We start from the raw sequence: 21,945 nt of genomic DNA, 5'->3' as shown, positions 1-21,945 counted from the left end.
ATCTTTGAGGGATAGTATTATAAACACAGTGCGTGTGTCAGTTACACTGCCTTTTCACTGGTCCTCAGAGAGAGGGGAAGGCCAGGCCAACTGGTCAGCCCTTGTGTCACAGCCAACAATATGTTTAGCTCTGGTCCCCTACTGACTCTAACCCAAAATGGCATCTGGAGGCCGATACATTTTCTTGAACTAAAGCTAAAACTAAAGTAAAAGGGTAATGATAATGTTATATGGGCTCAAAGAGTATGGCAGCAGGAGCGTAGTCCTGGTGAGCCCTCCCTGGAGGTTCATTTGGCATTCTATGTCATTAGTGACTGTTGCTCCTGCTCTCCTGTGGGTCACTTCCCCGTCTGCCTCGGAGTCACTTCTCATTGTAAGTGACTGCACTGTCACACAGCAAAGATAACAGATAAGTCCCTTGGTTTGTACCCGAAGAGCAAAAGCCTTGAAAAGTTGGAGCAAGGACACCAGGCTTAGATTTTAAGCGTAATTAAGTTGTCAGGTGCGATTAAGTGACATTTGGCAGAAAACCTCTGAGAGCTTCCCATACCCATTAATGTGCACTAGATGAGTAGCAGCCGCCACTGCATAAATAAAGGCATTTAAACATTTACAAGGATGGCCGGAAGGAGGGAGAGAAAGAAGAGAGAAAGATTAGTCATGGGTCTGCAGCTGTCTGTTTTGAAGATCACATTTTTGGGGGCGACCGTGCGGCAAGTTCTGAGTGGTGATCGTGCTGAGGGTACGGCGAACCAGGATCGATCAGAATAATGGCGCGTATCATCTCAGTCTGTAGCGTACCGCCTGCTCCACCCACTGTACCCGCTTCTCCCCTGATCAAGCATCAGGATTAAGGTGGGCGTTTGTGCTCAATGGATAGCTCAACTTCAGCTTAAATTGGCTTGATATACAGTATAAGTACTTTAAGGCCCACTACCCCTCTCTCTCTCTCTCTCTCACTCTTCATCTCTCTCTCTCTCTCTCTCTCTCTCTCTTGCTCTCTCTCTCTCTTCATCTCTCTCTCTCTCTCCCTCTCTACTTTCTCTCCCACTCTCTGCTCTTCCCTGGGGAAATCACGGGAGGCCGGATGCTGCCCGAGTGTAAATCACGCCTGCGGACAGTTTTATTAGATGGCCCTCCAGCCCCGGGCTGCTCCAACTGTTCCAACAGATGGCACCTCTGGAACAGAGCATTGTCTAATCCACCTTACCTGAGGGACCGTTCCTTTTATCACCACACATGAGCATGGGTGTCTTTAACCATTTCCACGAAGTTGCAGGGAATGTAGGCTGTGCTCTGTTATGATTTTTGGAGTTATTTTTATGGGATAATGTTTTTTTTTTTTTAATGAAGGTTCTATTGGACACCCAACAAGCTGCACAGATCTGGACTGCAAGAGTTAGTTTAGTGTTGGCGGGGCATTACAAATGAGGGACCCATTGGGAATATGAAGTATTACACATATGTTGGAAGCATCCAATATATAGGAATGTATTTCTAATATGATTTAAAAATATGAATGTTATTGTACCTACTGCTAAGTGGCTTTATGTCATATGCAACACAATATGCACAGCACTGTATATTTCTCTTCCTCTGTTGCCATGCAGTTCTGTGAATGATTTATGGAGAGGTTCTGTTAATCCCATAGTGCTGTTTATGCTTTATGAGAGTATACTTAATGTTAAGTGTCACCCTCCGATCCATAAGGAGAACCTCAGATTATTGACTTCCTCAAATTTTATTGATTATTACCGTAATTTACTGCCCCTCAGCGGGGAGTGCATTTCACTTATTTATGAGGAGAGCCTTCGCCGTGATGGGGATGGATGCTTTGCGTAATTAACACATTCCTCTTCCCTGAAAGACGGCGGCCATATTTTTCCCTTCCGCCCGTGGCTCTAAGTACGGACTGACCTTTTCAGTTTCGGCATCGCTAACGGAATGCATCATTAAGCTGGCATCAGAAATTAGCTTATCTGCACACAACAGGCTGCAAAGTCTTGCCTCGTCCTGAATGAAGTCTTGAGCCCACGGTCTTAATTGGCCACGTCCTCGTGGTGACATTAGGGCCTGGCCCTGCCCCTTATAAAAGGCATCTGTAGTATCTCCTGTACCAGGATGTCTAAATTACACTGCAGTGCCACCACTGATTTTTGTTTTCTTCACCCCTCACGGGGGAGAAGACAGTGTTTGTCACGCTACTAGAATCCAATAGCTAAATGCAAAATATTGTACTTAAATTCATACAATAAAAATGATTTAGAAAAGATGTTCAGATATTACTAAGCAATTACAAAAAAAAGTAACATTTCCCACAAATGCATTGAAAAATCTGGAACATACACCCATTCTTGTGTCGTTTAACGTGAATTGCTTTGCTTGGATACACTGTTGCAATGTTCTGCTCTTGTGACTTTATTGTCTTGGGAATTTTGGGAAGCCTTGATGGAAAAGCCATTTCCTCATCATCAGACTGATCCATGCGAGTTATACTTAGAATATCTATTTTTTAATTACAGATATTTCTTCATATACTTCATCGGTTTATTGGTAGTTTATAGGCAGAGTGAAATATTGTATTGTATATTGTAGAGTAGCTGTATAACTGTTGAAAAGTAGTTTTTACACCACAGGCATTGACTGCTCTTTTCATGCACATTATCCTGCAGAAAATAACTTGTCAATTTTAATTATGTTTAACCAGTGGTTTCTTTATGCGATGGTGCCATTTACATTAGGTGAAAGGGGGATATACACAGAAGCATTTAAGGACACAGCGAAACCACTCTGCTGATGGAACATCGTCCTTATACTGAACAACTGTACTCGACTATGTCTGTCTCACTTATACACAGCAGCGAGCGGCGTATAGTGCCTGACCATAGACCCGACTGGGGCGGTTAATATTTCATGCCGAAGGTACGAGAGCAGGATATCGGGAACCAGGAAACTGTGCCACTGCCTGTCTGCTCTGGAGACTGAGTTCCCTCACTCTGCACATTAGGCCCCAGCTGTCAAGCCCAATGAAGCTTCCCTGCCTCTTGCTTCTGACTGCAAAGGCTCCTGCCATTGTCCAGCCTTCTCTCTCTGCACTGTTTCCTTTGTTCCTTAAAGTCGAGGCAGGCTGGGGTTTGTTTATGTGTATCCCAGTTTATACTTAGCATTATCCTGCCATAGATTACAAGGAGAAACCCTTCATTATATTGTTTTTTTCCCTCCATTTATATCTCTACCAGCCACCTACAAATGAAACAGTGGGTTATATAAAAAGGCAGCCTTTTGGTGCAATGATCTGAATCATTCCTACACTGTAGAGTGAGTAGAAAAAGGAGTCACACAGACAATGCAGTATCTACTGCGGTCCTCTTCTCACTTACTTTCATGGTGGTCATTCAGGGCCTTACTGTTCAAAGGTTTTCCCTCTATCATCTGTAGTACGACAGTTTGCTATCATTTATTCCTGTGGATTAACTTGTGTTGCAATGACAGTGTTGGCTTTAATTTATTTGTTATGTATGAGCTAAGATGGAAGAAAATGCATTTAAAAGCAGATGGTGCTCTATGGTGCATATACTGTGAAAATGAGTGCTAAACACCATAGATTAAACTGAGGGGTGAATGTTCCTTATAATGCCCTGTGCATACTATCAGTCGAAGCCTCAGGGAGATGGCAGATACTTTGAGAAGAAACACTCCAGCTGTGGCATGTTGTGGATCCCCTCAGTTTCAATTCCACAGGGTCCAGAGTTTTTTTTTTTAGCTTCCTGGCCATGATCCCTGAAATGATGTGTGTTCCAGGAAACCACTGCGGAAGGAGGAGAACGGGACCAGCCGGGGGGAGTACGCTATGAGCTCCCGCAACAAGAAGACCGTGGACACCAACAACGCTGTGGTGTAGAGGACTCGCAGACAAGAAGCAGACAGATCACCACAACCACCACAACTCCCCCAGGCCCCCTCTCCACCATAACCCGGTCCGCGAAAAAGCAACGAGGGTGGTAACATAAATTTAATGCACCTTGCCAGTTGTGCTCATGCACGTCGGCTTCGCTAGCAATTTAGAAAAATAGAGCCAGGATAAGGCAGGGAGAGAAGAGAAGGAAATACCGTGTGGGGAGTGAGACAGGCTGAGCTCTGAGGCTCTGAGCCTCCTTAACATGCAAAGCTGGACAGTGCCATTCTGAACAGGAAGTCGTGTCAGCTGAGGAAGGGTTGACAGCCGGCGTCGTGGAAGATGAACCTGTCAATCTGCACGGCTTCCAGAAATGACACCTCAGAGACACTTTCAATGATGGGAACACTTAATTACAATAACAAGAAGAAAAAAAAAACAATGCATGCAGTTTCCATGGAATGCAAAAACCCTCTAGATTTTTCCACGTCTCTGTTTTTCTTCTTGAGTTCACATTTTATTTTGTAGCAGTTTGTTTTTGCGGCTTTGTTGATTGTGTTTTTCATACTAGTACCCCATATTGTATTCAGGTCCTCTGTCTAAAGTCAACTCCTGCCGCATAGCATTTCAAAAACACAATTGTACCCTCTGCCTGTTCGCAAAATAAGAGCATCAAAAGTGAATGCCCAAGTTCAGATTGAAATGGGTTGCTTCCCGACTATGCAATTTAGAAAGGGAACATGACGGTAACCAAATGTGCAGCGAAGGGGCCTTCTTCATAACATTACTTTTGGGCACTTGGCACTCAGTTTTCGTTTTTACATAGTACCCACTTATACAGTCTGACACATACTGCAGAAGTTAACTACCTTACTCAAGGTAACAACTGCCGTCTCCTACTTGAGAAGCAAACCTGCAATATCTGGGTTACAAGCCCAGTTTCCTTACCATTATACTCCATTACCATCTGTATGTGTGTTTTTTCAGAAACAGTCTTACACCTAAAATATGTTTAAATTCTTCAGACCTTTTGGTACATTTGAGCATGTGTCGTTAGATGTATCTCAGTTGTAAATTATAAGTGCATGCACATGCTTCTAAATAAAAAAATTTAAAATGACACCACATTGCCATATTTGGTAAGGGCGCAAAACAAGTAAAATATCACCAAAATACCAAATACAGTGGTATTGAAGGAATGTAAGAAAATTGTTTTGCTGCGCCCTGAGTTGGTTTTAAATTATATTTAAATTATTTATATTAAATTATAATTATATATTAAAGTGTCAATGGGAAATGAGGTTACTTTATTATCTAAAATGATTGTAGACCATCCTGTAGACTACTTGTAAATTACAAGGTGGGTTATATTTTTTCAAATTTCAGCACATATAGGAAATAAAAAAAATGGCAGAAGGGCTCTTGCCTTTGGATGAGGGAATAAGCTGTATTATTTGGGAGCTATCATTGTCTAGTATTATTGCTAACTGTAACAATAATCACCCCCATCTTATCGAGTAAATACTAATGTGTTTTCTTAAAAGTTTCCCCCTTATACCAAGTTGGGTAAAATTCGTTCTGCTCCTTAGCAGAGAGGATCAATTTACATGTGACATTGTGAAATATGTAGCTATTTAATGCATGTGCTAAGAATTTCAGAAATTCCCCATAAATATCCAGGGAACTGTCCGTTAGTGATATAACTAGTACTGTTGATAAAATCTTGTCATACCAGGCTTACAGCTTATTCATGCTACTGTAGCTACGACTTGGTGGCATTATAGAGAAAATGGCAAAAATTTAGAGTACTCTAGTTTTGGCATGAACTGTCTGCTGTGTTACAGCAGTCCATCCAAATACCATTGTACATCAGGTGGGCAGCTGCCGGAAATATTTAATCATGCATTCACTTCTGTATTAATAATAAATCTGATACTGAAATATAGGTGCACCTTATATCACCTGTAATCAGATCTGATCAGGAGATGGTAAATTTGGTAAATGAGGCCCAAGGAATCGGTCCATAATTGAAATGTAAGGAACTGTTAGGTTTTCACTGCGTTTAACTGTATATTTTGCCCCTTGTGTCAATACACAAATAATTCTTTACTGACTGAAGACTGTTAATTATTACCCAAGGCTACTGTTACAGCTATCTTAAAACCCATTCATGTTTATTTATTCCATTGGTTTATTTTTTATTCATCTGTAAAATTGTGGCTTTTCTTTGACTAAGTCATAAGAGTGTTCTTATTGTTGTGTCTATGTCAACTCTTTTTTTCAGTGTATTTGTAAATAATTCCATCTGATGTAGTGTCCTAGTACTGTACACCCTGCTTCAGTGAACTATGGACACATTGGATATTGGTCTGCTTGCTTGGCTCTGTGAGATACCAGTGAGAAGCCACCTGCGGCTTTTTAGTTCACATTTTATCATACATTGCTACATCATCAGTAATGTAGAGGTGTGTGTGTGTGTGTGTATGTGTGTGTGTGTGCATGCATGTGGATGTGTGTGTGTTGCTCCTGTTGAAGAGTCCATGATAGATTTTTGCCCAACTAATGAAAGGGTGAGAGAGAGAGAGAGAGAGAGAGAGAAAGAAACTGTAAGATTTGCAACAGGAAGTGCATTGTCAATTTCTTAATGTGATTACATGATAATTCATTTTTTTCACCTGAGGGTGGTCCATCGTCATAGAAACTGAAGAGAGATCTGACTAAGGTTGTTGGAGCCGGGAATCTGAGCAAGGGAAGGTACAACCAGCTGCTACTTTGGGATGATATGTGAATAGAAAGACAACACTCTTATAGCAACTTATTTTCTACAGAGTGAGATTGCACATCTCCTCTCGTGCCGTAGATTATAAATGAGCATTGACACGGAGATAAAAGAATGATCTTTCTCCCTTCAATTATTCAGTGACATGCAATTCAACATAAACGGTATGTTATTATACAACAGCTTGTGCAGCCTACAGTATTTATAATTAAATTTATACATTGGTTGCAATTTGCATGGCATTTAAAAATGTGTCTCATTCTTGTAGAAAATTAGCTGCGCTTAAATTTCAAGCAGTTGATTTTTGGCTGTAACTTTGCCACTATAGAACCTATGGTATCAATTTTTTAGCCATAAACTGGACTTGAGAGAGCCACTCTCCCAAAATAATGACAATACACTAGATTGTGAAATGACTCACCAATGTATTCAGGGCCTGAACAGAGCCTATTCATGATATTGTTCAATTATGTCATCTTTTAGTGCAACCAGCAACAAAAGCCCCTATATTGATGAATACACATGGCAAGAATACAAAAGAAATTTGGCTAAACATTTTGCCTGTCTGAAAACAGCTGTAAATTTAAATTATATAATTTTCAACTTGTTCTTCTTTATTTTGACCCTTGTGGGCTGTAGTACTGTAGGACTAAGGCAGTGTTAGAGGTGTGTAGGCGTGTCCAATTTACTGGATTACATCGCCCTAAATTCCTCTGTTTAACATGCTTATTAAAGCAAGAGATGGATTTAAAGCCAAACGTCATGCATTTCACAAGTATATGAAATAGAACAAGTGGTCATATATAACTTCAGCCCTGCTGTTTCTGACATAGAAAATGAAACATTTTTACAGCACGGATTTAAAAAAAATATACACATAAAATCATATTTCCAAGCTTTTCAAAGTATATACAGTAAATCCCTATTTAACCTAATATTCTGTGCAAACTGGGTGAAATGAATCTCCATTTCAAGTAACAGTGATGATGTCTCTTACTAAAATGCTATAAATTAGAGTGAATGTGTGTATATGTGTGCCCATGTTATGCATACGGTATGTGTGTGTTTCCCTGTTGTAGAATAAAGTGCTGAGTGTGCAAGCACAGACCTTGCATTGTGACATGTACTGCATATCTACAGTGTACCCAGCATCTGAGCATACATCTGTATCATATTATGTACAATACTATAACCTGAAAAATAATGCATGAATGTAAATATTAATATAAAAGAACGGCCTTCTTGACTGTCTATCACATGTACAGAGTAAAAGAAAACATGTTTATAGGGAAATATATAACAACAGAACTTGTTGATATGCTACAAATCAGAATTAACTGTTGTCATGTTTCTGGAACAAGCCATTAATGTATATTTTGGTAAATAAAGGTTGTTGCACAATGTATGCATTGCATACCAATATGTTATATATATATATTATATGTATATATATATATATATATATATATATATATATGTAGTGCATTGAACTGATTTAATTGCAACATGCTGACTTTTTTAGTTTTAAATAAAATTGTACTTTAAAAAGACGCATTGTCAGTTATGTTGTGATGGGGAAAGCAAACCGTGTGCAACATGTTCACTGTTCTCTGTCTCTGTCTGTCTAACCACTCTCTGTCTGTCTCTCTCTCTCTAACCGCTCTCTGTCTCTCTCTGTCTCTAACTGCTCTCTGTCTCTCTCTGTCTAACTGCTCTCTCTATCTCTCTGTTTAACTCTCTCTCTCTCTCTCTCTCTCTCTCTCTCTCTCTCTCTCTCTCTCTTTCTCTCTCTCTCTCTATCTGTCTCTTTCTGTCTCTGAGGTGACTCACTGCACACTCCACAGTTGGCCTGCAGTCTGAGTCTGTTCACCAACAGGCCGAGTGCAGCCGTCATTCACACGGACCCTCTGTCATTCCACATCTGCCCAGAGAGGCAGTTTACTGTTATTAAATGTGTCTTCAGGGGTAAAACTTGTTCAGGGCAAGCAGATATCACAGTTGGCACATTTGATTCACTTGATCACATTTTCACACTATTTTCACTGTCATACTTTTGACTACTGTGAACCCCTTGGGGGTAGATGTGCATCTCCTGGGCTTTCTGTGGTGGAGAAAATGTTCAGAGTCTTTCTCAAAACATTAATTATTAATGAGCAGCTATTATGAAACATATTCAGTACTCTGGTGTCCAGAAGTAAATGGGACAGCAAGTGAAATAGCATCTTTTGATGTCAGCTCTTTGTTCCTCTTTAACTTTAGCCTATTTTTAATAGACTGGCTAAGACTAAGGCTACATTATCTCATTCTAATGAGCTTCAGCAGTGGATTGCTGACTAAACAAATTAGATTACTAAGAAGGGCCGACTGCATGAATATTCACAGCCTTATTATTGGCTGAATTCACTCACGCTGGAGAAACCTAGCCCTGATGGGTTTCTAGGTAAACGTGTGACTCCCTCATTCATGCATTAGCATTTTATGGGGGCTAGGTGACCTGTTACTCATTGTCTGTTCAAATAGACAAACTGCCTCAACACACTCTGCAGATGGTCAATTAGGAATATGGTTTTGTGCATTTTACTGGGGTGAACAGTTGCCTTTCACCCCTTGGCTAGGACTGAATCAAAACTCTCCTGTGTACAGCCCTTGAATTTAACCCATGCGAACTCGTACCGATGTTGGTTTCATTGTCTGAGAGTGACAAGTATCAGTGGCTCAGCACACCAGATGGCTTTTATAGGGGCAAGTGGATGGGTTTGTGTTTTCACTCATCTTCAAATACAAGTTTCTGATGCTGATGTCATTTCACATCTGGGGTTAAATTCAGTATAAATGTTCAGGCTGTAGCTGGAGCAAAAGAAAAATACAGGACCTCTATAGCAGCAATCATCTATAGAAACCCTCGTCAATAAATCCACATTGAGCGAAGAGAGTGAGAGCACAGGGGAGACGGGAGTGTAGCGGAATGTGAATGGATTTGAATGTGAATGACCGAGCCTGCGCACCGACGATGCGCCTTCCCCTCACATGCGCCATTTGAGAATAATGCAATTAGACACTCCGAGCAATTTAAACATTCATGCATTGTCCAGCCGGAGAGCCCCGGATTGGGCCGTACTAAAAGCGATCTGACAGGCCGAACAGGGCTGGCTGGCTGGCTGGCTGGCTGGAACCCCGGCACTGCTGAGATGGAGGCTCTGTGCTGTCGCAAAAAGCTGGCTGTGCCACTGCAGGCAAAAGCCCTGTACAGTCAGGGACAAAAACAATGAAACCTTTTACAAACACTTCAATTTTCACATTCCATCCTGTAATTATATTTGTCTCAGGGTGGTGTGTATCTGCTTCCTACTACAGATCCAGATGTATCTAAGGCCAGTAAAGATGACTACTCTTTGTGTACTGTGGTATTACAGTAGGTTGGGTAGGAGTCGTACTCATGCAATAGTCTTGTCAGAGAGGCTGTGTTTTTAGCCTGGGAGGAGGAGGGATCTCAGCTTGAACATGAAAATAATGACCCTCGCCATGGATTCATGTGCTCTATCAGCAAAAAAGATGAAACACGATCCGGACCATCTGGCGTAATTGAAATGGACTGGGGCAATTGGTGTAATTTAAAAAAACAAAGCATTGTGCAGATGTATCTTTCCGGTCTTCCAGAATAGACATAGGCTTCATAAAATGGCCGCAAAAACATTTCTGTTTGTCACAAAAAAGGACATTCCAACTGCACATATGCAACAATGTTCCCTGATATGTAGCATCATGTGAGGTTTAGTCATTAATTACCAGAGAGTGGTGCTCACAGACCTGACCTGCGCTTTGTTCTTTCTCTCTGGATTTTAGCTGCATAACCGATTCAACAGAAGATGCAGGCAACAGCATTGTGCTCATTGTGCCTTTGTCCTCTTTGTGCAGTGAATTGTGGAGAATTTGTGCCAGCAGGAAGCAGGGAGATGTTTGATATTAGAACCCCAGTGTGTGTAAGAAGCCATGCAGATGTACCAGAACTCAATGCATTAATCATAGACTCTGCTCTGCCAGGTGGCCAAGTTACGGTAAGTGTTTGAATAAAGTGCGAGCACATTTACATTTACTCCGTGTGTTTGTCAAAGATGAATTTACTCTCGAAGCTTTCTGCTTTGAAATGCCAACATCGCACGCCCTTTCCCGGTTGTCAGGGAATCTCAAGGGTCAAATCCAGCGTGTTTTTCCACTGTAGGTGGACTGGAAGCCTTTCACTCTGCCCATTTGTTTTCTGGTCTTTGGACGCATTTCATTCTCTAATGGCCGTGGCAGAGAATGGTCTGGATTCAATAAACATTGAACTATAGCTTTGGCTCACAAATAAATGCAATTACAACTTTTTTCAGCACAAACACATTTGTATTTAGTTTGCCAATCCCTGAACTCCCCAAACTGTCGTTTGTAAACTGTCAAACATGTAATTGTAGAGTACATCTGAGTTAAGGGCAGATGTTGAATCGTGGCATATGTTTAAATGTATTTTTCATGTTTCCCTCAGTTTGACCCGATAGTCATTCTGTCACTACTTACATTAGATTTTCAATGAGCTGTCCATAAACTTGCATGAAAGCAGTTTTATCTGTGTATGCAGTATACCTACTACTTCATATCTGTCACTTAATTTCACGCATAGAATCAAATGGCACAAATACTAAAATTATGTTTTTTATTAGTACAACACACACCAGGTTGCAATCCCTTTCAAGGTGTTTAGAATTAAAAATGAATAAATAAACCTGTAACTTGTATCTGTTTTGTAAGCACTGCTAAAATAAAGCATAAATACATCAATTGATTGTGCTTCTGTATAAGAGTTTCCCTTTCCATTAAAGGATATCACACACCTACTGGTATTCTGGCAGGAATTTCCAGGGTACAATTCTGTGCAGTTTTACTGAAATCATGCAGACAGGAAGTCTTTAACATTCACCATGTGAAGTGTTTGTTTTTCCTCTGCCTTCTGTATTTATTTATTTTCCTCTTGACTGACAGTGCATTTACAGTTGGCCGTCAGCCTGGGTCAGTAATGGAGTCAACTGGCCATAGGTGTGGCTTCAGGAAACTGACAGTCCTCACAACACGAGTGCACATCAGAACTGACAGGGACCACAGATGATTCTGACAGCCAGAGGTCAATAATCGATATTTATATTCTCACCAAAGAGAACACCCAAGGTTTTTTTCCCCCCTCATTTAAGCACAGGTGCAATGGTGCTCATAGCCAATAACAATTTTTGCTAATCCTTCTTCTACTCCTATTAACTATTGACAAAATAATTGTGTGAATGTGGGGAGGTGCATGTTGAATTTTACAAATCCAGACATGGGTGATGGGATGTCAGGTGAAAATGGCAGGGTGAATTGTATGACTGACATGTCTAATCTGGGCAGTATAATGCTTCTGTTGAAGCAGCTTTCGGGTTGTGAATGAGCCAGGCTCCTGAACGTGGTTCCGGGTCCTTCATCAATTTCAGTGGCTTCCAGGAAGCCCTCCGTCATTACAGCGACCTTCATAATGTAGAGGTAGACCTGCACACAACTTCAGAATCCTGCTTCTTTTTTTCTTTTTTCTTTTTTTTACTTTTTAAGAGCCGTTGGTCAGCGTTAATGATCTCTGCCTCTTCAGCCTTTCTCCTGGTTGAGTCAACCCTCAGACAGGAGGCAGAGGAGGAGTGCTGGGCACCTGTGGGATGTTGATTGCATAAGCCGCCGTTAATGAGCAAAGGGAGACTTTAAAGGGCTGCGAGTTCAAACAGCCACGGTGACGCGCGGCAGATGCGGCCTCGGCGCTGGGACTCGATTGCACGCGACGGGAGAGAGTGCCCTTTGATGAGGCTTGACGGGCCTGATGGTGAGGGCGCCGCCTTAAAGGTTTGCTGATTTGCAGGAAGAGGTCTTTGAGGAAAGCTGGGAGGTGACAGGCGCCGGTGTGTTCCTGCCACATCTTGCGCTGCGCAGTAATTGCAGTTGCCTTCGTTAAGGGCTTCACCAAAGCCTGACTGCTTCAGCTGGGGCTACAGGTTCTTGTTAAGTGGCCAGTGCAGATTTTAGATTAATTACAGGAATAGACAGACTCATATTTATTTGTTAATTGTATCCCATCAAAGCCTTCCCTTTTTTAGCATTTTGCTATTTTAGAAGCAGAATAACGGAATTCAAACCCACTAAGCAGTCAACTGACAGAAAATAATGTAATAAATTATTTTAAATGTCAGATGCAAACTAATCTTGTGCAACAATGCACTTTAATATATGGACGCCCATTGTTTATTCTTGGCCTCAGTAGGGACTGTGGCTCTTTGACTTTCCATCCACTCGCTGCTGCTGGGTCCATCTGACTGCAAGGATGAACTCCGATCACGTGCACGTCAGGCTTCGTTGCCAGGCGGGGACCATGGCAGTGGGCTGAAGTCATGGCAGTGACTTGGACTTAACCTGCTGTGTCAGCTGGGCTGCTCTCTGGGCAGATGTGGAATGACAGAGGGTCCGTGTGAATGACGGCTGCACTCGGCCTGTTGGTGAACAGACTCAGACTGCAGGCCAACTGCAGAGTGTGCAATGAGTCACCTTAGAGACAAAGAGAGCAGTAAATATTGTAGCGCCAGCTAACTCTTCACGAGAATAAATCAGGCCCAGACTGAATAAACCGTAGTTATCCTTTTAATCCCTGCTAGAACATTCTAACCTAGGCATGAAGGTGCATGCTATTCTCAAAACAACCAAACAAAAAAGAGAACAATCTCCCTGTCCTCTTGTATCCATCACGCCAGAGAACACGCAAGGGAACTGGAAGCTAACGCTGGCTTTGTTTTCAGCATTACAATAAGTTACACTTGGGACAGTTTGCTTTCCAGACTGCTTGTAATAAATTCCATAAACATGTCATGGCATTCAGCACACTCAATTATTCTAGAACGTACCGGACTATATTTAAAAAAATAAATGATTGCACTCAATGATAATTATAGCACAATATAATCTCCAGAATACTGGATAATATACATATTAATGTACATATAATAACTGAATTATATTAAAACAATTACAGCACTGTGCATTAAACATTTACAGTTATTTCATAACAGTACATTCTGGAAACTAAGATCACTATCTGCACCATAGAATGCAGGTATACCATCCAGATTCAAAGCAATTATGTGGGACCTTTTCCTTCCAGACCCAGAAGAGATATATCCCAGATTCAAGATCCTATGATTTATCAATGTCATTTCATAAGGTATTGTTCCAGAAAGAAGATCACTATCTGCATAATTCTGATATATTCTTTACTTCTGGTAATTATTCAGGTTATTTGCCTTCCAGACCCAGAAAAGATATTTACCAGGCTCATGATAATTTCATTCTAGTAACAAGGTGAAGGCATATTGGATATGTATTGGTGTAAAATGCTACTTTACATTCGCCTATTTGACTATCTAGCACTAATATGACAGTATCATAATTCCTCAGCATTTCAACAAAATTATATTAGGTCTAAATGCATATTTTATAGTAGTAGGTGTTCTTGCACTTTATATTGGCAAAGTGCAGACAAGAAGACACAAATATTGTACTGTGTTTACCAAAACTTAACAAAAAACATAGACATGTCAATGTCAAAGGAATATGGTAGAGAACGGAAATGCATAAGTTACAGAATATAGGTCCAGATGGACCGACCATCGAATATGTCTTCTGCTATTCTGGGACAAGTGCCTTCTGTAATCCAAATTAAATCTTACAAGCACACTTTATCACAGCGAATGAAATTAGGCCAGATGTAATTGTATTTTATTCATTCTGTGCAGACCTAACTGTTGCACCACAGCTAATAAGGGGAGGCTTGGCAGAAGCTGATGAGATGACTTCTCGTCTTGTTTGCCCATTGTCTGCCCCGCTTATTGCGTTACCCTCCCTCTGCTGGCTTTATGCTTGATTGATCTGAACCCTGATGGGGAGAGGCAGCATGGCCGAGCCCTGCAGAGCAGGGGAGAAGGGGAGAGGAGAGAGGGGAGAGGGCGAGCGCAGGAGCCAGCCCCATATTTGCCCAACGTGCAATTAGATTTGCTGGAAACACATGCCATTACTCCAGCCTGCTCCACCACGTGGTCCTGCTGCAGATAGCGGGAGATGGAGACGGGGCTCTCCCTCCTCCAGGGGTGGGCTGCTGCATAGGGGTGGCCCACTGTGCTGGGGCTGCGAGCCTCGGTTCCTGTGTGCTTATGCCTGACTGCCAGTATCAAATAAATACTTATTTTGTTTTGCTGTGCTTTTTATCTTCTGTGAAGCATATTGTATTGCACTTGCTTGTGTGAAATGTGCTGCATAAATAAAGTTTTATTTTGGGAAATTAATATGGTGAAAACTATGATTGTAACTACGAGTCAGCTTGACCTGGTGCACAGGTCAGATAAGGGACAGATATAGTACTAGGAAAAACATACTGGACTGGAATAAGCAGAAGCAGCTTGCTGAGATGATAAGCTTAATTGATTGCAGGGTGAATGTAACAGAATTTAAGGTTGAAAAATAAACATGTCTACGTGTTTTATGCTTTGCGCAATGGCTATGGAAAATTCTTGCTTTCAGAAAAAAGAAAAGGATATGACTGTGGCCTAATCTTGAACCAGAGAGGAAGACAGAAATTCGTTGTTAGTCAGAGAATCGTAGAGGCTCTGTTCATATGTATTCTCTCTATGCCAAATGAACAGACAATGCATCGCTTTTTGAAGTACCAACCAAAATTCATTGTGGATTACTTTTTTCCATGATACTGGTGAGGCCCCCAGCTCAAAAAGTCAACAGAAACTCTGGCTGGTTTGAGAGAACCGGACCAAAGAGAATTTCAGGCCGCCTGCTACCAGAGCACCACCAGTACTTTATGCAATATGGGGTTCTCACATTTTTTGTACGATTCATATCTCTGTGCCACATGCAAAGGAAATCTCTGCCTCCACCATGTATATAGTGGGTACGTTTTCTGGGAAAATGCATTTCTGGTTGAAGCCAAATATCTAGATAGGTGTTATAACACACACACACACACAAACACATACACACAAAACAGACATACACACACATACATATACACATGTTAATATGTGACATAACATAACATAACAACATAAATGACAAGAACAGGCCATTCACCATTTTCCTACCACTAAAGGGTACCTTGTTAATCTACAAACTAGATAGTATCTAGCACTTCTTTGTCTATCTGACAAAGGATATTGTATAAAACAGGTATAACTTCTTTGAATATATATGTTGATTGTGCATAAAATCTTAAAGCGCGTGATATACACTCGAGCATAAGCCCCTACAACGCTACTTGAATGTGAAATTGCTATTGGCTTGTTGTCATATACACTGAACAGATTTGAATTTGACGGAGTGTGCATTGATTCATTTGTCAAAAACCTGAGATACATGTTGTTCGCTTGGGCATTTAAAATGTCTTTTTCCATTAGACTGCATTTTCCCTCTCTGGCAGCTTTCTCTGTTTATTTCTGTTTTGACAGTGATGGAATGAACCCTCCAAGACAGTACAGCCCTCTCGTCACTTAACTGTCTCATTTTGCTTTTCTCTCTCTCTTTGTAAACAGACCATATGTTAACAGCCACTCTTCAGAGATGGACAGGGTCAAAGTTCAGCCTTGTTTTCCCTGCTATTGATAAGATATATAGTTAAAATTCAGGGAGAAACCACAGGAGATGTCCTGCAAAACCAAAAACCAACCAAATATATTCAGGCATGCCGGCACACCAACCTAAACTATATGACAAAAAATTGTGCTCTCCGAACATTCAGAATGGATTATTGCAAGGCCTCCATTGAGATGCATTTCCAAATGGTGAAGTCACAGAAGAGTTGCCTGAACATATTCTGTAATGGACAGACATTTGGAAAATCTAATTAGTATTATCACTCCTGAATAAAATCAGAATGAATCATTTTAAGTGTGCCCCTCAGTGTTTCGTAAGCGTAATGAGTCCATCGCAGCCGTCCTGCTTTTACCATGAATCATGAATATTATTCTAGAAAGATGGCTGTTGCAAGGAGTGTTTTTTGCGCAGCTGGTCTGCACAACGAAAGCAAATAATGACAGAATCTTTTTTTAAAAATCCATGTGGTCTTTATTCAATTGTTCTGGCTTTCAATCAACCACAACAGCAACAAGAAAAAGAAAAAAATACATTGGCATCCAGAATGCATATGGATACAGAGCACTTTTCAAAGCCTTATGCATAATATCCCTTTCTTATTATCCAGGAACAGAAATGTCCTGTTTTGCTGCAGGGTGTCACTGTGGCTTGGCTAGCTGTACATCTGCAGGTTATTGATATTTACACAGGACAGCGTTGTCCAGGGCTCCTCTCTAAGCCTGTTATTCTTCCAGCTTATGAGATAAAGTCCAGAGCACATTATACCCTCTAACACACGGGCATTCACTCTGCTTTTGCTTTCCAGTGCAATCTCCCTGACTCCTTTTAGGGCTTATCTGAAAAGGAAACCCCCTCTGGCTGCTACCGCAGCTCCCCGGTCCCAGATGCAGAAACATTTGCCGCTACCCCTGCTTGACCCTCACTCTCTGATAAGAAAGAATTTGAGCGCGCTCCCTCTGTAATTCTATTGCTTTTCGGCCTCCAGGCTGCCTACAGTGCACATTTTGAACCTCTGGAACGCAGTTAGATGTACAGTTTAACTGGGGGGGAAAACGCGCACACTTAAGACAGCGAAAGTTGAAGCGCGAAGCCGAAAGATGGCCAGAAGAGTGGAATTTGGAGGCGTCTGGTGTCGAGAGACGGCGTGGGCAGCCGTGGAATGGTCCTCCGGCGGCAGGGCAGGGGAGGGGCAGGGCAAGGCTGGGCGGGGTGGGGCGGGGTGGAATCTGCTGGCCGAGTTCACATGGGGTAGAACTGCGAGGCTGCCTCGGAAGACTGGATCTCCACCTGCGCCATCTTGAACTGCGTGCACTGCAGCCACTTGCGCAGGGCGGTGGGCAGGACGCCTGGCATGGCGTAGCCCTGCATGCCCTGCATGCCCTGCAGACACTGGTGATTGACGCGGTTCTGGATGGCCTGGAGCCGCAGCTGCAGCCCCGCAGACAAGTGCTGGAGAGAGGTCAGAGGTCACCGTCACCAATGCAGTTCAAAATAACAACAGCTGAAGAATTTCAATGCTAAATAAAACATTTCAGCATCTTTTTTTGTGTGCTGAATTTCTGTTGGGTGATTAAAGTTATGGTTGTAATTCATAAATACAACAGCCTGAAGATTGCTGCACTGCGTGAAAATCTGAACATGACATTTTCTTTGGAATATTCCATTCATGTTCTAATTTTAAAATTATAGTAGCCTACATTAAGAACTAATACACTGGAATAAACCCAATTTGAACTGTACATTCCAAAGGTAAATACACAAATCTAGTTTAAGGTTTGTATGTAGATTCTGTTATTTGCTGGAAGACAGACTGCTTTGGTTTTTCCGATAAGTATTGTGAAAGGATAAAATGGTTACCTTCAGGTTTGACTGAATCATAGGCAGCCACATAGGAATAAGCTGTTTGAAAGGAAAGAAAAAAAGGAATGCATTAAGAAAGTATGCGTTGGGGCTGCTGAGTGGCTCATTGTCTTAAGGCACTGTTCTAGTGCGTGGGGAGGCCCAAAGGTCCCGAAATTAATCTGAAATTGACTCTGCCAGTGCCAACTGTGGCCAACAGCCCTGCAGGGGGGTGCAAACCAGGCTGTACTGTCATGATCATCCATCGATTGGAGGATTTCAAACATTCTAAATTGGGGGGGTGGGGAGCATAATTTTTTTTAAATGTAGGTTGGTGTTGGCTTACTTTAATTTCATTTAAATATGTTCCAAACTGAAAGAACTACAATGCTGAGAAGGAATCAAATGGATTCAAATGCAATGGGAAGACCTGGCAAAAATAATTTTAAAAAAAATAAAAAAAACAGTTTATCCAGAGAACAACCTTGGACTGCACAGAAAATGAACATGTGTCCTGGTACAAGAAATCAATACAGGCTTTCAGCTCACCAACCTTTACAAAAATGGTGGAGTTGCATTCCTGAAGCGCCTCCATGAGGCTGATGACATGCAAGCAGACCATCTCCACCATCTGGAGGAGACAGTCACAGAGTTGCAGTTAGGGTCAGGGTTAGGGAACATTCCACACACTGCTGACCTCTTTAAAAGTACAATCCCAGAGTCAGCAGATACAGAGTGAGGATAGAGCCCACAGTCACCTGCAGTGCCCTTCATCTTACTTTTGAAGCCAATAGAGACCACAGCAAACAGAACTCCATATACTTTATTTTGTAATCTATGAATGTTGAGGAGCATTGAGGTGCTGCACCAATGCTGAACTTTTATTTATTATGGGTTTAGTAGGCCTAGCTAAGCTACATTTAACGCAACTCCATCTTGTACTATGGCCCTTTCCATTGTGCTGTGGGTTCATGTGCCGATTACTACTATTGGCTGCAACACTGAAGATCTGCCACTGTCTTTGCCTGTTGACTAAATCCTGATGCATGTCCTTATGCAAGTTTCTTTGGGCAAGTGCCTGCTGAACGGCTACATGCAAAGAATGTAAATAGAACATTATATCAGTCTGCAGTCTGTCTCAGTTTCCATCAATAAAGCAGTGCCGAGAACTCTGTACATACACAAGGAGTGCAGTGCTTTGACCTCTTTGTAACCATGAGTACATTACTATTTATCATGCGCCATTATTGTTTCGTATTTGCATACTGCATGTAATTTCAGAGTTGAATTAATTCAAGGTTGTGTAATGTCCAGCACCTTTCCCTCTAGTGCACTGCCTCATTTCCTGGTCAAGCTCTGATCAGTGTTTGCATTGGGAACCTGTTTTTGGAAAGGTTAAGCTGCTCGGGGGTTGAAAGGGAGGGCGGGGAGGAGGAGGTCAGAAACACAAGACCAGTGTGCTGAAATGTCAGGCCTGGTCTGCAGGGAGGAACCGGGCATAAATAACTCCACCCTGGAGTACCACGGCAATGAGCCAAAACACACACACACACACACATGCAGACATGCACACAGACACACACGTGTGCCCCCTCCCCACACACACACACAGACAAGCACACACACTAAACATGGACAAACACTCAGCCAAGCATTCAAATTCGCATACACACGTAGCCATTCCTTTGACTCGGCCATTTGTTATATTCTTGCCTGCAGACACCAGTGCTATCACGATAGGTTAAAATGCAGAAGACAGCTGAGATCTAATATCCACCCAGGCTCTGCCCCTCGGCCAATCATCAAATTAATTAGTTAATCGAAGAGGCATAATTAATTTTAGAAGCAGGTCACGGTAAATATGTATTTTAAACGATAGCTCAGCTGTGAGACCTTTTCCCGCCCTTAAAGTCAGAGGGCTGAATGTTATGAAGCAGCAGCCGAAGAAGCTTCACGTCCTCTGGGTTCTGCACATGCTCAGAGAGGCCGTTTGGGAGCGGGAGCGCAGAGATGATCAGCGGCGCCTGGATCTCACCACTTTGTTGTGGGCCATGAGCTGCAGGATGCTGGGCGTGACGCGGCTCCAGAACTCCAGGCCCGTGAGGATGGCGCTGGACGAGAACTCGTTCTGGTTCTGGTTCAGCAGGGTGGGCGTGGCCGCCGCCTGCTCGCAGTAGATGGTCCAGAGCTGGGCGAACATGAAGGCGTGGAAGAGCGAGCACATGTGCAGCACCGACGTCTGGAGAAACAGGCAGAGATGCTCATGAATAAAACAGCCGCGCAGATGGCGGATTCAAACAGGACAGGCCAGACCTGACAGCCCCTCAAGAAAAGCACAGCAGTCATCAAGCCGCAGCCCTTGATATGATACACCGTACTGTATGCCTCCTAGCAGAACCCCAGGTCATTGGCTGTCCCTGGTGACTCCTTGCTTTGTGTGCAGTCACTGAACACGAGCCTTGCTCTCTTTGAAGTGCCCAGTCTTTTGAACGCACCAAGATACCAAGCCTCCACCCAGGACCTTTGTGTCTGCTGACACAAATTGAAAATGAAAGAGGCCATAATTAAACATTAAAATCTTCACTGTCAGATTTTTTTGATCTCCTGTGTACAGGGGATAAAAGAAGAATCGCACGTGCTTTCAGTGCAGTGATGTGACTGGTGATGATAATGCAAAAAAAAAAAAAAGATCAAGGTCAAAGTCAAAGTTGGCAATTGTGTGAGAACATGGAGTAGCATGGTAACCTAACTGCAGGTCACAATGCTCGAACAACAATGTATTACAAAAAATTAAATGGAATATCCATTCTGAACAACCACTGTGAAGGCAGCAGACATCAAACAGACTCCATTCAGACAGAATGATTATTTATACTCTTTTCTTTTCTACACCTCAGCTACTGGTAATCAAGCCTGGGCATTTGTCTGTGTGCCGCCACTTTAATAATTCATTAATCCCGCGAATCCCTAAGCTTTGTTGTTTTGTTCATATTAATGGAAGCCATTAAACTCTTTTCCTTGGTGACAGCTGTTCTCCCTCCAGGTACGGCCCTGATTTTCCCTCACAAAGCACCGTGGTCCTGTGTGCCGCCCGTTTCGCAGCTGATCGATGACACGCCGCGTTTGCTTCTGTTAGATAATGCTTACGCCGGTGCAGGTGGTGGAAGGTGAGCAATGGCTTCAGCAGACACCAAAGGGAGCATTAGCTCAACAATATGGCAACGCATGAATGAGCGTAATTCAGTTAAGCACCCTTTAGTCGGCAATACCATCACACATGTTCAATTATCAGCCAATCGAGGCAGATTGACTCGACCGCAGATTTTTATTTTGTGAGGCATTTTGTGGCGCAGGCTACAGTCCCGCACCTTGGACTGTTCCGGAAAGCCGATCAGGATGACGATGAGGTGGTCTGCGATGTGAGAGCCGGCGTCCAGCGGGATTGGCATACAGGAAGTGGAGCCCTGGTGCAAAGCGCAGTGGGTAAGCGAGCCGAGCAGCAGCCAGGAGAGCTGGCGAATGTGTGACACACATTCGATGAACTCCTTTGGCCTGTGGGGAGAGAATGCACCACTGCTTCCTTTAGTGGCTTATTTTTACCGCTGACTGTGCTTCAGCCATGTCCACTATTCCATACCCTGATACACTAATAAATACCACTACTCACAATACCATTAATACTAATGCTAACAACTACTGTTACAGTCAATTCAACTGCTATTACTGTATACTGTAAATT

General features: G+C 42.4%; 2 protein-coding genes across 11 annotated transcripts in view; one reads left to right on the top strand and one right to left on the bottom strand.

Moving 5' to 3' along the window:
• The window catches only part of LOC118206585 (proline-rich membrane anchor 1-like), a 32,139-nt gene extending 27,626 nt beyond the window's left edge, over positions 1-4,513 (top strand). The window contains exon 4 of the mRNA XM_035379433.1: positions 3,802-4,513. Coding sequence (XP_035235324.1) covers positions 3,802-3,901 — 100 coding nt within the window. The 3' untranslated portion in view covers positions 3,902-4,513. The remainder of the gene's footprint in view (positions 1-3,801) is intronic.
• Positions 4,514-16,822: 12,309 nt separating this feature from the next.
• The window catches only part of LOC118206714 (protein unc-79 homolog), a 50,038-nt gene continuing 44,915 nt past the window's right edge, over positions 16,823-21,945 (bottom strand). For all 10 annotated transcript variants that reach the window (XM_035379802.1, XM_035379761.1, XM_035379729.1 and 7 more), the window contains 5 exons: positions 21,575-21,758; positions 20,242-20,445; positions 18,760-18,837; positions 18,225-18,266; positions 16,823-17,816 (listed from right to left, as the gene is read on the bottom strand). In XM_035379802.1, the coding sequence (XP_035235693.1) occupies positions 17,607-17,816; positions 18,225-18,266; positions 18,760-18,837; positions 20,242-20,445; positions 21,575-21,758 (718 nt within the window). In that variant the 3' untranslated portion in view covers positions 16,823-17,606. The remainder of the gene's footprint in view (positions 17,817-18,224; positions 18,267-18,759; positions 18,838-20,241; positions 20,446-21,574; positions 21,759-21,945) is intronic.

The sequence above is a fragment of the Anguilla anguilla genome, chromosome 1 (genome assembly GCF_013347855.1).
Source record: "Anguilla anguilla isolate fAngAng1 chromosome 1, fAngAng1.pri, whole genome shotgun sequence".
Lineage (NCBI taxonomy): Eukaryota > Metazoa > Chordata > Actinopteri > Anguilliformes > Anguillidae > Anguilla > Anguilla anguilla.
This window is presented reverse-complemented; position numbering and strand designations above follow the sequence as displayed.